Below are 15,421 nucleotides of genomic sequence, written 5' to 3'. Positions count from 1 at the left end.
TGCTGAGACAGACGTTAGTCAGAACAAACAGTCCAGGTTTCAGCTGTGAATTTATTGAGGAGAGTGCTCCAATAAATAGTTTCACACAGCGGGGCTAACAAATGGTTCAGAACTGCTCGACATTGCATCAGTGCTTCACTTTCCATGTCACACGGCAGTTTGTCACGTAACACAAAACCAAATTAGAAGTTATGGAACGACTCCTTCAGATCACAGGACACAGGAGTGTGTTACTAAAGAGGGGGGCTGCTGACAGTCTGCTTTCACTTCACCATTCCTCAGTAAAAAAAAAACATAAAATGTGTGAAAAGATGCAGTGCTTGAAATGTTTAATGGATGTTACTGTGTGAAAGCTTTAGTAAGAAAACCTACAGACAAAAAAACCCCCCCAAAAAAACAAGAAACATCAGCCGTCGTTCTTCTTCTCCCTGCTGTTTGACTAAACTTAACATCTGCCGTGTGTCTGACTGCTTACAACACCTCATTTTATCCAAAATTAAAATCCAAACGTGGGTAAAACATGTCAAATCTTTGTCTGCATCGCTACAGGAGACACATTCTTTCTGGCGTTTGGATTTAGTCCTTGTTTAAAATGGGGTTTTGCTGTTTCGCGTCGTTAGTGAGCATGGGGTCTCCCGCGGCCTCTGCCCCTGCCGGCGCCACCTGGAGGTCCGTCCACAGTACTGCGGGGGTTCTTGATCGTCTCGTCGACCGACAGGATGAGGCAAGCTGCTTCTGACGCTGCCGTCAGGGCGTTGATCCGCACTATGGACGGCTCCCACACGCAGGCGACAAAGTTGTCTGCGATGTCCTCGTTGTTGATGTCCACACCGTACCACATGCCCCCCTGACAGGTGACGGATGAAGCGCACAAAGTCACCTTCACTTTAAATACTACCAGGGATTAAAAGGTGTGTGTGTGTTTGTTTGTTTTCTACCTGTGCGTGTTTCGCCCGCAGTTTGTTCAGGATGTTTGTGGCGTCGAAGCCGGCGTTGTCGCACAGCTGTCTGGGGATGATCTCCAGGGCCTTGGCGTATGCTCCAATCAGGAGCTGCTGTTTTCCGGGGATGGTCCTCGAGTAGTCCCGCAGGTACTTGGACAGCTCCATCTCTATGGCTCCTCCACCCGCTACAACAGAGTCATTCTAGGAAGAGGGTTGATACAGTTAAGACACTGGAAATCAAAATATACCAATGACAGTGGCGAGCAAAGATAAACCAAACTTACAAGAAACAAGAGTCAGAGACGAGGTCACAGCAACTCAAAAACAAGCTGCTTTCTCCTCATGAAGCATTGCTGAAGCTCTACTCATGTTTCAAGCCAAGCAACCAGTACGCATGTAATTTATCATCATCCAATTACAATCTCACTTTTAAGTACAATCAAATGTTTTTTCCTCCCACGTGCACAAAATAAAAACAGAGACTGATTCTTTAAACTCAACCAGGAATAATAAGCATCTGAAAACTTGTGCAGCTGACCTTGATGGCTCTGCGCACGATCATGATGGCATCGTGCAGCGACCGCTCCGTCTCCTCTGTGAACTGCTCGGCCCCGCCCCTCAGGATGATGGTGCATGTCTTTGCCTTCGGGCAGCCCTTAAAGAAGTTGTACCTACACAGAAAAAAATACACAACGAAACACAAATTTGTCACTTTAAAGTTGCTGCTTTACCAATTTTGCCATTGCAGTGACAGTTTTGTCTTTTCTCACACTGACTAAAATCTCATCCATCCATCAATCCTCTTCTGCTTCTCTTGGGCCGGGGTCGAGGGGTCAGCGGCCTAACGTTGATTTAGACTTTAACTTGCATAGTAACCGGAAACTCCTTTTATCCCTAAACTGCATCCGACCAACATGTAGTTAGATTTCTCAGGGAGGTGCATGTATGCAGAATTATAATACACGTGTTAGCAGAGGAGTCCAGACCTCTTTAACCCCACCCAGACCATTTGAGCAATATAATCTTTCTAGCGTGTCCTGGATCTACCTCACCCAGGAGACGCCCAGTATGCATCCATATCAGCTTTATTCTCGAGCTTTTGTGCTGGGCTGCAACGCACAGAAGCGGAGCTGTGACTGAGACGTGAACTCTGGTGGAGTGAAAGAAACCGTTTTGATGAGGTTCATAACAGCACCGCTGATCTCGTCACCTCCTCCCATTCACAGCTGTTTTACTGCACATAGCAACAAAGCCTGAGAAAAGCAATATTAGAAACTGCTGGTTTAGTTCGTTCTGATCTTTAAATGTGGCAAGTTGATGCAGGAGGCCTCTTAGGTGATGTTTCAGGCATGTCCTACTGAGAAGAGGCTCCAGGACAGAAACTGTGACTTGTTCCCTGGCCAACCTCTTGGCTGGTCGTTCCCAGGCTCAGTGTTCCCAGGATGAGCTGGAAGTGGTGACTGCTGCCCCCATGGCCCAAACACAGATATGGAGTAGAAAATGTATGGATGAAAATTTTATTAACACTTAAAAATAAAAGGTCCCCCTGGAGTGTACACCCCTTCTTTTCCTCAGCAGCCATACAATGGTAGCTCTAGTGCAACCCACCACAAACAACTCTCATAAGGATGAAGAATATGCAAAACTGAATGTAGCATAATTATTATAATATGTTTGGCCATTACACTTATGTATGGTCACAATAGATGTCTCTCTCACCTCTCTCCTCCGACCTGGACCTCTTCAAAGAGCTCACACTGTCCCAGCACATCGTCGGTCATCGCTCCTACAGACGTCTGGATGGAGCCTCCGCAGGCCTGATGGTTACATTACACAGTCAGCTGCTTTCACCCTCAGAATCAGTCCAAGCGTCAGCACTTTAAAAGCCAAGTCGGCTCCAACTAGCTGTCATTCTTCAAGCTAAATGACCAACTGCAGTTTTCAACATAATAATCAACTACCAAGATTGATTTTGGATTTTTGGCGTCCCGGTTGATCCATAACAAAAAACTAACAGTTTGTGAATGCCTCACCATCATGGTCCTCTTCAGGTCTTCCTCCTGAACCCGCCCAGCACAGAACAGGTCTCTGTCAGCGAAGAACTGGGTGGCCACATCACCTATGGGCAACTTTGACAGGACCACTTTGGCTCCTGACTGGTAGATCTTCTCCAGCTTGTCGTATAAGATGTTCCACTCTGCATCCACGATGGCCTGGTAGTCCTGCAGCAAAGGTTCAGGTTAGAGGGAACGTGGAAACAAAACCCTTTCACAAAAAGCTTTGTGGCGGCTGATTTGTACCTCCACAGATTTCACACGGACTTCAGCGTTGTCCTTCTCGGCTTTCAGTTCCAGCTCCACATTGAGCAAAGCGATCTTTGGATTTTCGTAGCGTTTGGGCTGCATCTCAAAGCCGGCGTAGGAGAACGTCTTCTTGAACGCAACGCCAGAGACCAGCTGGGACTCCTGAACAATTTAAAAAACCAACATGCTGAGGTAAGACCATGTATGATACATTATCTGCTTCTTTAACACCGTTGTTTTGAAAGATTTTACACAGGAAAATCACACTTCTTGGCACCAACCTCCAGAGCTCCTCCCTGGACCTTCTTGATACCGATCATTTTCAGAGACATGAGCTCCTCCAGTGACATGACTGCATCCACAACCATTTTGGAGAAGAATTCCTTCTGACCGGCGATCAGCTTGGAGTTTAGAGCTGTGGCCGCACATTTCTCCAACAGCTCCCTCTGCTCTCTGGCGCAGTGAAGCAGAAAAGAGGTCGTCAGCTGTACTGCTCACCGGAGAAACATCAAAAGTTGCTCAAGTCAAACAGAGAACTCACTGCTTATCGTCTTTTTTCACAGAGACGGCGATCTCCTTTATCTTGCCGACGGCGAGATTGGTGGCGGTGCGGAACGCTCTGATGATGGTCTGCGGGTGGAGACCCTCCTCCACGTACGGCTTCAGCTGCTTCAGGAACTCTGCAGCCAGGAGGGTGACGGAGGTGGTGCCGTCCCCAACCTGAGGAGAAAGACGGTGTCAATCTGAAATTCCTGACAGCATAAACTCTGATGCACGAATGGCCTCAAACAGCTCACCTCAGCGTCCTGGGAGCGAGCAATGTCCACCAGAGTTTTGGCCGCAGGGTGAACCACATCCAGCAGTTTCAGGATGGTGGCTCCATCATTGGAGATTGTGGCCTTTCCTGGAAAAATAAACATTTGCATTACACCGACTGTGCCGCAGACCAATCCAGGAACAATAACGCCTTTTTTCCCCCATCCATCTCACCTCTGCTGTCCACCATCAGTTTGTCCATCCCTCTGGGCCCCAGGGTGGTCCTGACAGCCTCAGAAATCACCTGCAGAAGGAAACACGAGCAGCACATTTAGAGGAATTCAAGAATGTTTAGTTAAATTCAGAGCAAATGAAAAATAGACACAGAACTACAAAGAGATGAGTTATTGTTCTGACCTGGCAGGCATTGATGTTGCTGATGAGCTGGGGAATACCCTGAGATGTGTCCGTCCCCTCCTTAAGCAGAATAACCGGTGTGGGCTGAAGTAGAGAGGGAGACACAGGAAGACAAGAAGAGAGGGTAAGCAAACTGATAATCTGCTCACACCTGTCAGCAGCATCCATCGTGACTGGGCACCTCAGAAATCCCATCATTCTGCTCGTTTCCAGCACAACGTTAGTGTTTTTGGACTCCGCTACAGGAGCTTTGCAACAAAGCCTCTCAGTCTGTCCACTATCTGGAACAAACCATTTTAACACACTTCAGCCTCAAATTTCTTCTGACTGTCCACCCCTCACAAATAGAAGGTGGCTGTGGTTAATTTGCTCACATTGGTGCTATTTTAAGTACATACACGCTGATCTCAGGTGCTTAAAAAGCAGGCAAACAGATTTCTTTAAATTTGGTGATGATGTTTCCCCTCTCACTTTCAGTTCAGAACTGAAGAAGCCTCTTGGATAAGAGGCTAAATGTCTTCAACCAACCTAAAGAAGTCCACTCGCCTCCTTTCTAAGCTCCTAAGATGATCATGACCCGGATGACTGAGAACCTACACAGACATCACACAAATCCAAGAATACGAGGAAAAAGTCCTGCAAAAGCACTGTGACATTGACGATGCGCAAACATCTATTGTACATCCATATTGCCAGAAGGATTGATGTCACATTGTAGGCACTCTTAAGGATGAACAATGTGTCAAAGTACAAATGCCTAGGTTATTTATACACGACATTGTTGTAGCAATAGCTTTGTCAGTGGTATCAGTGCATGCATGTAGGTTTGTACAGCTCGCATCATTTTCCGGGCCATTAGCTTTCAGATTTTTACTGCTAAAAGCAGAACAACACACAAGCCGGTGCAGCTCCTCAGCCGTACAAAGAGGCTAAACACACAGCAGCTCAGCTCGTCAAAAACTAGGTGGAGGGCGGTATTAAAATCAAATATGTTCAAATGCTGAAAGCGAATCCACGTGAATTAGATAAATATGTAACTACACGACGCTAGCTCAAATTTTAACACTAGTTTATAGGAAGCCGTTTAGCATCACCGTTAGCATCGTATCCGCCCATTGATAGCGGCTATGCTAGCATTGTCTGGCTAAAAATAATAACCTTTTTAAAAGCTATTTCATAAAATAAGAGCTTTCCGGGACTTCTAACGGCCCGTCACCGACACCAGGCGCACTCCGGGAGACCATGTTCTCTGATAAACTACAGGATGGAGATGGATTAGATGTTTGAGTGTGGTGCATGATGCTAGCTGACTCACCATCATCTTTGCAGTTCTTTCGAGAAGCTTTCCACCGGTATCGGATCCCAGAATGCTTTTCGAAAGCATGCGCTGTTGGTGGGGGTACGTTCAAGAACAAACAGCAGTAGTTTGTCAACGATTTGAGATGTACTATTTCAGGATGTTATGTTTCTGAAATAAAACAAGTGTTGGTGATATGAGCGTGAATTATTTATCTGCAGCATCAAAGTGTCTCGTTTAAAATAAATAAATAAGCAGCATGCAATAAACGTCTTCGTTTGGCTGCTTTCTTTAGAGGTCCCAGTGGCAGATCTCCATCTCACTCTATTCCTGGCATCCTCCTCTGTCCTCCTTCACTATATCCATTGATCTTCCGAGGTCTTCCTCTTTTCCTCCTGCCTGGCAGCTCAATCTTCAGCATTCGTTGTCAAATACGCGGCCTCTGCACATGTCCAAACCATCCTACCTCTTTAACTTTGTCTCCAATCCACTCAGTCTTAGCCGTTACTCTGATGTATATGTTTCTAATTTTGTCCATCCTCCTCACTCCCAGTAAAACATCTCCACCTTTGCTTCCTGTCTTTTTGTCAGAGCCACCATCTCCAAACCACAAAGGTCACTACCATCTTGAGTTTCACTCTTGCTGCTATCCTTCGGTCACAAATCACCCCTGACACTCATCTCCACCCTGCCGGCACTTCTTCTTCACCTCTTTTGTGCACTGTCGATTCCTTTGAATGGTTGACCGCAGGTATGTAAAATCATCCACCTTCACTATGTCTGCTCCTTGCATCTCCACTGTTACAGCTGTCTCACTCTCATTCACATACACATTCTGTTTTGCTTCTACTGATTTTCATTCCTCTTCTGCATACCTCAGCCTCCCAAGGCTCTCTTCCACCTGCTCCATGCTCTCAATACAGATTATAATGTCATCTGCAAGCATTAGAGTCCACAAAGACTCCTCCTTCATCATCTGTCAGCCTGTCCATCATCATTGCAAACACTCTTCCTGCACACCACTTGGTGCCATAAAGGTTGTAATTTATGTACACCCACTGTATATAATTTGTATAGTCTATGTTTCTATTATTAATTTGCTGTTTTAATTTCTAAATAGGTTTTCTTAATTAGTAAATAGAATTAACTTAGTAATAAAAGTAATGCCTTAATTAAAGTAGAATTCACCGTTTTGTTGAAGGTGTTATTGAACGCAGCTTCTGTTGCGTCTCGCAGCGCCTCCGAAATCAGGCCTGCGATTGGCTTGGAGCCCCCAAAGTTGCAGCCCTGAGTCTGATTGAAATTGTTATCCGCGTTTGCCGTGCGGGCGGAGAACTGGTTTGTTGTGTAGCCTTCAGCGTCTACTAGAAACTGTGATGACAAAACACGCGCACCTAAACTGACCCCAGAGCTCGCGCGGAGTTCAGATACTGTACAAACAGCGGTGGCGGGAGATTAGGTAAAGAGTGATTTATTGAGATATTTAAAATCGTACTTTTAAATAAAAGAGTATAGTCGGAACCGGGTGGATGTTGTTTGTGTTTTTCAGGAGGACTTCGCGAGGATGGATGATTTCGGAGTTTATGCGGTTTTCGGAGTAAACGGGCCGCCTCAGAAGCTGCTGAGGTAACGCAGGCTTTCGACTGGCACATAATGTCATGTATTTGTTTTTCGTTTGTACCTGTGAGACGCTCATATGTGTCTTTAAATAGCTCAGTCGCCTTCAGCTAAAATTGCTGGGCTCAACAGCTCTGTCGCTACACTTTTATTGCTCCTCATTGGCGCCTCTTTGAATTAGACCTGTTTACACACAGTCGCTTAACTTCTCTTTCTTTAAAACAGTAAATACTTTTCGCCTCTCGTTTTTCTGCATGTAAAATCGCGCAGTGTGCCTTTATTTGCTTGTTTCTTCGTTTGTTTTGCCGTGTCAGCGCTGAAGGCTCTAGCAGGGTCCGTGTTGCAGTTCCACCAAGCGTCCGCCAGGTGGTGCTGTTTAGCAGCGGCCGGTGGGGGGAGCGGATCTGCGTCAACGCAGAGCTCAGCGATTCTGATCGGATGCCCATCACTATTGGAAAACTGACTCCTTATAATAAGTAGGTTCGCCCTATTTATCCGTTTTGTTATTTTTTGTAATGCACTCTAACAGCCTTTCTGTGAATGATGCATATTTCACCTTCAGATGTTTGTCATGGGAGCAGTGGGAAGAGGAGACCTGGATAGACAGTGTGACACTGAACGTCTCTCTGGAGGGAGGAAACCTGGTAAATACTAAGGAAATCTAAAGAGCTTATGAAAACATTAGGATTTTCTTAAGTTAAAACTTTAAGATATGGACAGATGTCACAGGTTAATGTATATAATCTCCCTTTTTTTTCTTTAGTCAACAGAACCAGAAGTCATCATGGCTGTGAAGGAATACACGCCAAAGGTAATCTGATAAGGATGTACTGTGTCTTATAATATCACAAAGAAATGTTGCTGCTGTCAGTGAAAGCAGATAGCGATAATGACATTATTTCAATTGTGCTGCATCTCAGGACACGGCTGCTCCACCCGCAGCCCGAGAGCTCCACGGCAAGAGGAAAAGAGAGCAAACTGCAGAAGAAGAAGAAGGCAATGACTGGACAAAGAGAAGAGAAGAAGAGGAGAACACGTGTCCAAATGCAACTACTGAGAAGACCACACCTGTGCGCAAGGTCAGAGGTCAAGCCAAAGGCAGCCAGAAGCTGTTTGCAAGCGGTGCTGAAACCACCAAGCTGAAGGGAGCAGGTGAAAAAGGAGGTGGGTTTTTTTGGTTTGTTTTGTTGTTGTTGTTTTTTTTTACATATTTCTTTAGGTGCTATTTCTTCTATCAAACCTGCTTTCTCTCTGTCCTCACTACACAGCAGCAGAGATGCAGGGGACTGTGGGAAGAACGCCTCCTCAGAGTGCAGTCAGGACGAAGAGTAGGCAGGCCAAGGCTCCCACACACACTGGTGCTGTTTCTTTTCTTCCTCCTTTTTCTGTCATATTTATTTCCTCTTCTGTCCGAGCAGCTGACACAGCCCATCCCGCATTCATGCATAGATGTTTTCCATTCACTGCTCACTTGCAGGAAAGTAACATAAACCTGGGCGTGTGACTCACGCGGGGCTCGGCTCCCTCCGACTGTTTGATTTTTAGATTGCGCTGTTGGCGTTGTATCGGTATTCCTGCAAGTCACACAAATGAATCACTTGGAAGAGCATTTGGGGAATTATTAATCTAGACAGCGTTTCTCACTTTATTATCAGCATGTTGAAGCGCTGCTGTGTTTCATCAGCCAGAAATTCGAATTTGGCCTCTCTAAGGTGGCCATCAAACCAAGAGGTCAAACCAGGCCTTCCCAGTAAAGCAGTGAGCGAGTTTGCATTCAAGAGGCAATGTTGGGAGCATGTGACCAATCGCACCTCGTATGCAGCTATAGTCGAATATGTGAATGTGGCTTGTAGTGTAAAGTGCTGGTGTCAGACTGTGTGTGAGCACATAAACAACAAATATGAGGCCTGTTTGCAATTACAAACAAGGCTCTGCAGTTTTAGGGCTATGTTGCCATATGTCTGTAGAATAATGAGACTGTCTGCTTAATGAGAACTGCTTGCAGCTGGCATCACAAATGGGGGAATATAGCAGGGCCGTCAAACATGCGGCCAGGGGACGAGAGCAAGCCCTCTGCACGGCTATGCAATGTCACTTTAAAGCTGAAGCCAGTTTCAGGGTCAAGTTGTCTAGGTAAACATCTAATGTAGTCATAAGCCAGTCAACAGTCTCCTGTGCTCTCATTGGTAGTTGAGAAAAGTTTATTTGTTATCTGTGAGTCGCTCAACTTGTTATCGCTGCTGGCTTTTTCACCTCCAGCTGCTTAAAGTCATTGAATATCACTTTCTGTGGTGTCTGGTTGTCACGTCGCTGCCAGTGTGGACACAGTTTTAGGGCTTTTTTTTTTTTTTTTCACCTTAAAAATACAGGTTTAACTGGTCGAGCTCACTTGAGAACTCAGTCAGTTTGACCCTGACTCTACAAAACTTGCACATGGAGGTCCAGAGCAGGTTATTTCTACAGATCAGGTTACTATGGAGATGTAATCCAGTAATGTAACTCTAAAGTGAAGTCACTAAGCCCCAAATCCTGCTTGTAGTACACAGGATTCGGATGACAAACATCCAAGCGCTGGAATGGGGAATACAGTTGAATTAGCTGACTTTGACATGGTTGTTGGTGACAGGCAGGCTGCTGGGAGTGTTTCAGAAACATGATCTGAGTGATGATCGTGTCTGGCTACTCCCAACAGAACATGACATGTCGTGTTTTCTTGCAGCTCCGTTGGCCAGCCCGTCAGGTCGCTGGGGTCAGACGTTATGTCCCATCGATGCTCAAACAGCAATTCTGATTGGAGGCCAGGGAGCCAGGATGCAGTTCTGCAAAGATCCCATGTGGAAGCTCTGCACAGGTCAGTCAGTTCAACAGCATTTTAGACTCTCGTTGATACTACAGCTCAGGCGAGAGCCGTGTTTAAGGGGACGTTCTGTGTGCAACAGAGGACGTGTCCTGGGTGGCCGCGGAGACTCTGGCTGAGGGTCCGACTCCTGAGGCCAGGATCGGCCACACAGCCATCTACGACCCCGACTCAAGAAGGATCTTTGTGTTCGGGGGCTCTAAAAACAAGAAGTGGTTCAATGACGTGCACATCCTGGACACGCAGAGCTGGAAGTGGACCATGGTAGAGGTGCGTGTTGATCCGTGTCCACACCCTGCGCTCGCTTTATTTCTGTTTTTGTTTTTAAATGACTTCCTCCTGCTCTTCTTCTTCAGGCTCAGGGTAAGGTTCCTCCCCTGGCCTACCACAGCTGCAGTATGTTTCAGGGTGAGCTGTTCGTGCTGGGAGGGGTGTTTCCTCGGCCCAACCCAGAGCCCGATGGCTGTAGCGACTCTCTGTATATCTTCGACCCCCGCCTCTCCATCTGGTACCAGCCCATCGTCACCGGAGACAAACCCTCCCCCCGCTCAGGGTAACACGGCTCAGTCCAAAGCTTTATTTAACGCACACTTTCTAACTTTTTTTGTTTTTAAATGTAATTGCTCCATATTTTTAACCTCCTCTTTGTTGTTTTTGTCTTGCAGTCATTCTGCATGTGTGATGCAGGAGAGGAAGATCTATGTGTTTGGTGGCTGGGACACTCCTGTATGCTACAATGACATGTACATGTTGGACCTTGGTGAGCAACACACACACACAAAGTACCTAAATCAGGGGAAACGTGCAACTACACATCCATGCTTGCGTTATTAAAATGCAACGTGTTTATGTCTTAGGTCTGATGGAGTTTTCTGCAGTCAAAACAACTGGGAATCCCCCCTCTCCTCGAAGGTATCGCACATAACGCTTCAAAATATTATGTGAGCGTGTGAGACGTCAGAGCTGAGTTCAGTGTGACGATGGATCTGATCGTGTTACGCGTGCTTTGATGAACAGCTGATGGGCATCCTCTGGGGATACTTTCTTTATGCGTCTTAAGGAGCAGGCAGCTGCGCTTTATTATCCGCTGCAGAGCCATTTGGGTACTGTGTCAGGATGCTGTGAGGACATTTTAGGTTGTGCAGAGGTAGAAAGACACCAGGTTTTGAGGCTGATTTAATTTCCTCAGTTCTCAGAAAACAGACTTTTTTCCCCTAAATGAGGCCGTGCTTTCTGTGCGTCCAGGGAAATCTTCTGTGATCCCAGAAACCCAAAACTAAAGACTCTTCACGTCCTCTCCATTTATGTTCAGTGACAAATGGTCATTCTGATTTCTCCTGAAACTAATGAACAGCTCTTTGTGTCTCCTCCAGTGATCATTCCTGTCTTCTTTTTGTGTTGTCTGCAAACTTAATGGTGCCATTTGTGTTGTGAGATGGTATTAAGGGCTCAAAACAGCCTGTGGTGCTCCTTTGGAGAGGATGGAGAGGTGATAGGGGACCCATCCTGATCAACTTTGGCCAGGTTCTCAAAAAAGCTAGAGTCAGTGGGCAGATGGTGGTACAGTATAGTGTGGTGTGGAGGACACTGGAAATGGCAACATCTGTTGGCTTATTGGTTCTGTATAAATCCTGATGTGGGTCCAGAGTAGGTGGGAGTGTGCTTGATGTATTTGAGGATCAGTCTCTTAGTGTTACAGCCTCTGGCCTGTAGTTACTGAGGCAATTTACTACAAACTGTCTGGAAACGTGTGCTATAATGGATGTCTTTACCCAGGTGGGGACATCATGTACTGTGATGGGGAAAGACCGATGATGTTTGTGGGTAGCTCGGTTAATTCCACACTTTAGCCTCTGAGACCAGCTGCTTTTCTTTTATGTAGGCACAGCTGTATTATAAACACAACACAAGCAGTAACATTTAGGGACAAATGGGGGCTAAATGGAGACGTTTACGTTCCTCAAATTAAGGTTTAATACGATTTTAATAAGACAGGAGATTAAAATGAGAGCAGAGATTGTTACAATATCGTCTGCAGTCGTTTCAAGAACCTTTAAGCAACTTGAAGTTAAATGTGAACATTGTGTGCTCGTGTGTTTCAGCTGGCACGGCAGCGCTGTGCTGTCAGACACAAAGTTCCTGATCCACGGTGGTTACAACGGAAACAATGCCCTCAGTGACGCCTTCGTCTTTGATATAGGTGAGCAGAGGTTTGGTTTCTGAAAAGTAGCTCTTTTGTTGTTAATGACAGAGTCTGACTGATAGAGGATTTAAGATCAAGACAGAATTATTTTAGGGTTTTGGTAACGTAATTCCCAAACTAGGTAGGAGACACTGCTTATTCTACTGTTCCTGCACAATCCTTACTGTAGGTCCGGTTGGTTCTGTGCCAAAGAAATATCTCCTTCATGTCCTTAATATTTAAAATAAAAGCCACAGACATATAAGCAATAAAGTAGCTTACATAAGTAACAATGTGTTAACCGCCACCTTCACCTGACTGTTGAGTTTATTCTGAACATAAAGTGTAAAAACGAGAATTAGCGGAAAAATACAAATTTCGTGCCTTTGTTTTGCTGTTTCAGACACCAACAGCTGGACAGAGGTGAGCGCGCCTGAGCTGTCTGTACCCAGGGCGGGGCACTCCATCATCACCATGGAGACGGCCGGTCACCGCTGCTTCTCGGAGGAAGATGAAGACGCGGATGTGAACGGCGGCAGAGCCCTGCTGGTGTTCGGAGGCGGCGACAACGAGGGCAACTTCTACTCCGACCTGACGACTGTCGCCGTGGAGGAGCTGCTCGGTGCTATTTAAAGAGAGCGAGTCAGAGGTGAATCCTCTCTGCCTCACTGGATGTAAAGCTATTTTAACACCCTCACCCTTTGTTATTTATAATCCTGTGGGTTTTTATCCCTTTCTGTTTCCTTTTTTCTTTCGCTTTAAAAGGTTTCCCGGTTTTATTTGATACATCTGAGCAAAGAAAGATTTCTCTCATTATGGAGCTCCACTCATAAAAACAATATCTGCTTTAAAGGGCAGATTTGATGATGTAAATATGTTTGTTTTCCTCAGGTACTTTTTTAAAATGTTGGTTTATATTGATTGTGTTTTTTAAAAAAACTGAGGCTAGTTCAGAATATATATTTTTTTCTTGCAGATATATGTAAGTGCATCAGAATGTTTTTACAATGTTTTATTCCTGCTTTTGTTTGTATTTGTCATCATCTTCAAACTATCAGCGGTGGGGAATTTTCCATTCATGTCACTGGGCTGTACCATTTTGCTTTTCCTGATTTTACTTAATACACATTAAAAGGTAATTATTGTTTAACTATTGTATTTTCCTTTATTATATATATTTTTTAAATTGTGCATATACTGGTTCAATGTATATACACTCAGCTTCAGATTTTGTTTTTTTTTTTTTACCTCTTGGATCAGTTTGATGTCAGAAAGAGCAGATATCCTTAATATGGTCATTATGGCAGAATGCCCCACCTACCTGCCGTGTAAAACTTCTTGCAGCCAGTGGAAGCTGGTTTAAAGGGAGGTATAATGGCTTGTATCAGACAGTATGAATTGATGGATGCACATGACGCCCTACATAAAATCAACAAGGATTATTTTGAACTATGAATCATGCAAAGCTACTCTAGCAGAGTCCCAAGAATGAAAGTACGCAGCTGCATAATAACTGTGCTCAATATTAATATTATATCAAGTTAAACCCCCTTGCATATTATTTTCTACATGGATAGTATGTAGAGTAGACTGTACAGTCTATGCATTACTGCATGGGAATACAAAATCAAACCAACGTCAATTAAAAGAGGTTTGACAGCTTTAAACAGAAAAGGCTGTTCATGCTGCTGTGGTCACTTGACAGTAACGCAAGCTAACGTGAGACCTGCAGCGTGACACTGTTATCTTCAGAGAGCCAGAGCTAAATGGAGACTTTTTAATAAAAGATTAATGGAGCGTGGGAGGGATTAAGTTCATATCCGCTCGGTTCCTGATAACGGTGTCATGACTGTGGCTGTGTTTGAACTTTTTTCACTGGATTAAACAGACAGCCCCACGTTGGGTAACTTGAGATTAACAGAGGTCAGTAAATGCACACTTAACTTAAAACAGAGATTCGTTCTCACAGCACTAAAAGAGTTTTAAGCGTGCGTCATCGTCATGGCCAACTGTTCTACGTACCTTAATACATAACCTGCAAAAGAAATGCGATCCACATCATCCCCAGCTGTAAATGTATTTAATGCAAAAGTTAGCAAACTTGCATGTTTATCTGATATGTGATGTATGGTGAACATGCCAGAGTCAGCTGATCCAGCCATAACGATAAGCTTTATCAAAAAGTACAGTTTGAAGCCTAATATTTAAAGTAGAGAGGCTGTCTGGATTCTGGTAGCTGAAGACTTCCTCTAATTCATGTTTTAGAAACTCTAGTCAGCCTGAATTCTCACAGTGAAGTGCTCTGTTTGTTTAACATGGTGCTTTAGTCTTAACACCTCCAACTACCACATGCGACTTGAAAAACTAATATGTGAGTGATATCATCACAATTTCTAGTCCCTGTCGGGATTCTTGCTGCAGTGTTTTGGGTCAACTGAAGGCTTTCCTGAGATCTTTTAGGGCAGAGGTGGGGAACTCCAGGCCTCAAGGGCCGGTGTCCTGCGGGTTTTAGATATCGCCCTGGGTCAACACACCTGAATCAAACTATTAGTTCATTACCAGGCCTCTGGAGAACTTCAAGACATGTTGAGGATGTAATTTAGCCATTTAAATCAGCTGTGTCGGATCAAGGACATCTAAAACCTGCAGGACACCGACCCTTGAGGCCTGGAGTTCCCCACCCCTGTTTTAGAGAAACCTGATAAACAATTACATTAATTCAGCCTAGAAGTAACACGTTGAATAGCTTTTCAGCATCGTTGAGACAGGATGTTCTAGGACTGCTACATGTACATCAAACCTTTAGTTTAATGACCATCCAACTGAATATTTCAACAGTAAAATTCTGCTTTATTTTACATACAATTAAGACTTCAGTATTTTATAGATATCTTTGTCAAAGTGTCTCTTGGAAGGCGCCACATCTGCTGAGAGAGGCAGACATTTGCAATTTTTCTACCTTAAAAACTCAAAAACAAACTGGTCACAATCATTTGGAGGCCATCAAACTGCTTTCACCTACTCCATGGTATTTCCTGTGGCGATACA

At 44.8% G+C, this 15,421-nt stretch overlaps 2 protein-coding genes across 5 annotated transcripts; one reads left to right on the top strand and one right to left on the bottom strand.

Annotated features, from left to right (window-relative positions):
- Nucleotides 1–31: 31 nt before the first annotated feature.
- On the bottom strand, nt 32–5,875 carry cct7 (chaperonin containing TCP1, subunit 7 (eta)). Its single transcript, XM_005927762.2, has 12 exons — nt 5,736–5,875; nt 4,421–4,504; nt 4,238–4,307; nt 4,045–4,151; nt 3,789–3,967; nt 3,529–3,700; nt 3,245–3,409; nt 2,978–3,166; nt 2,664–2,761; nt 1,483–1,615; nt 939–1,145; nt 32–847 (listed from the first exon to the last, which is right to left on the bottom strand). The coding sequence occupies exons 1-12, from the start codon at nt 5,802–5,804 to the stop codon at nt 617–619; spliced, it is 1,704 nt and encodes a 567-aa protein (XP_005927824.1). The 5' UTR covers nt 5,805–5,875; the 3' UTR covers nt 32–616.
- A 1,159-nt stretch (nt 5,876–7,034) lies between these two features.
- Nucleotides 7,035–13,531, top strand: krcp (kelch repeat-containing protein). Of its 4 annotated transcripts, none has more exons than XM_014335308.2 (14): nt 7,035–7,176; nt 7,267–7,343; nt 7,649–7,810; nt 7,897–7,978; nt 8,098–8,145; nt 8,255–8,486; nt 8,603–8,692; nt 10,054–10,185; nt 10,274–10,461; nt 10,548–10,744; nt 10,857–10,951; nt 11,049–11,103; nt 12,294–12,391; nt 12,777–13,531. In XM_014335308.2, exons 2-14 carry the CDS (start codon nt 7,282–7,284, stop codon nt 13,004–13,006), a joined length of 1,671 nt encoding a protein of 556 aa, XP_014190794.1. In that variant the 5' UTR covers nt 7,035–7,176; nt 7,267–7,281; the 3' UTR covers nt 13,007–13,531. The 4 variants fall into 4 exon arrangements, with proteins under 4 accessions (XP_014190794.1, XP_014190793.1, XP_014190795.1 ...); XM_014335307.2 differs by having other exon boundaries at nt 8,255–8,498; nt 8,606–8,692; XM_014335309.2 differs by having other exon boundaries at nt 8,255–8,498; nt 8,603–8,662.
- The last annotated feature ends 1,890 nt before the right edge of the window (nt 13,532–15,421 follow it).

This window comes from Haplochromis burtoni, unplaced genomic scaffold, assembly GCF_018398535.1.
Source record: "Haplochromis burtoni strain Fernald_Lab_line unplaced genomic scaffold, NCSU_Asbu1 Contig_102, whole genome shotgun sequence".
NCBI classification, from domain to species: Eukaryota; Metazoa; Chordata; class Actinopteri; order Cichliformes; family Cichlidae; genus Haplochromis; species Haplochromis burtoni.
Note: the sequence above shows the minus strand (reverse complement) of the source record. Positions and strands in the feature narration are given on the sequence as shown.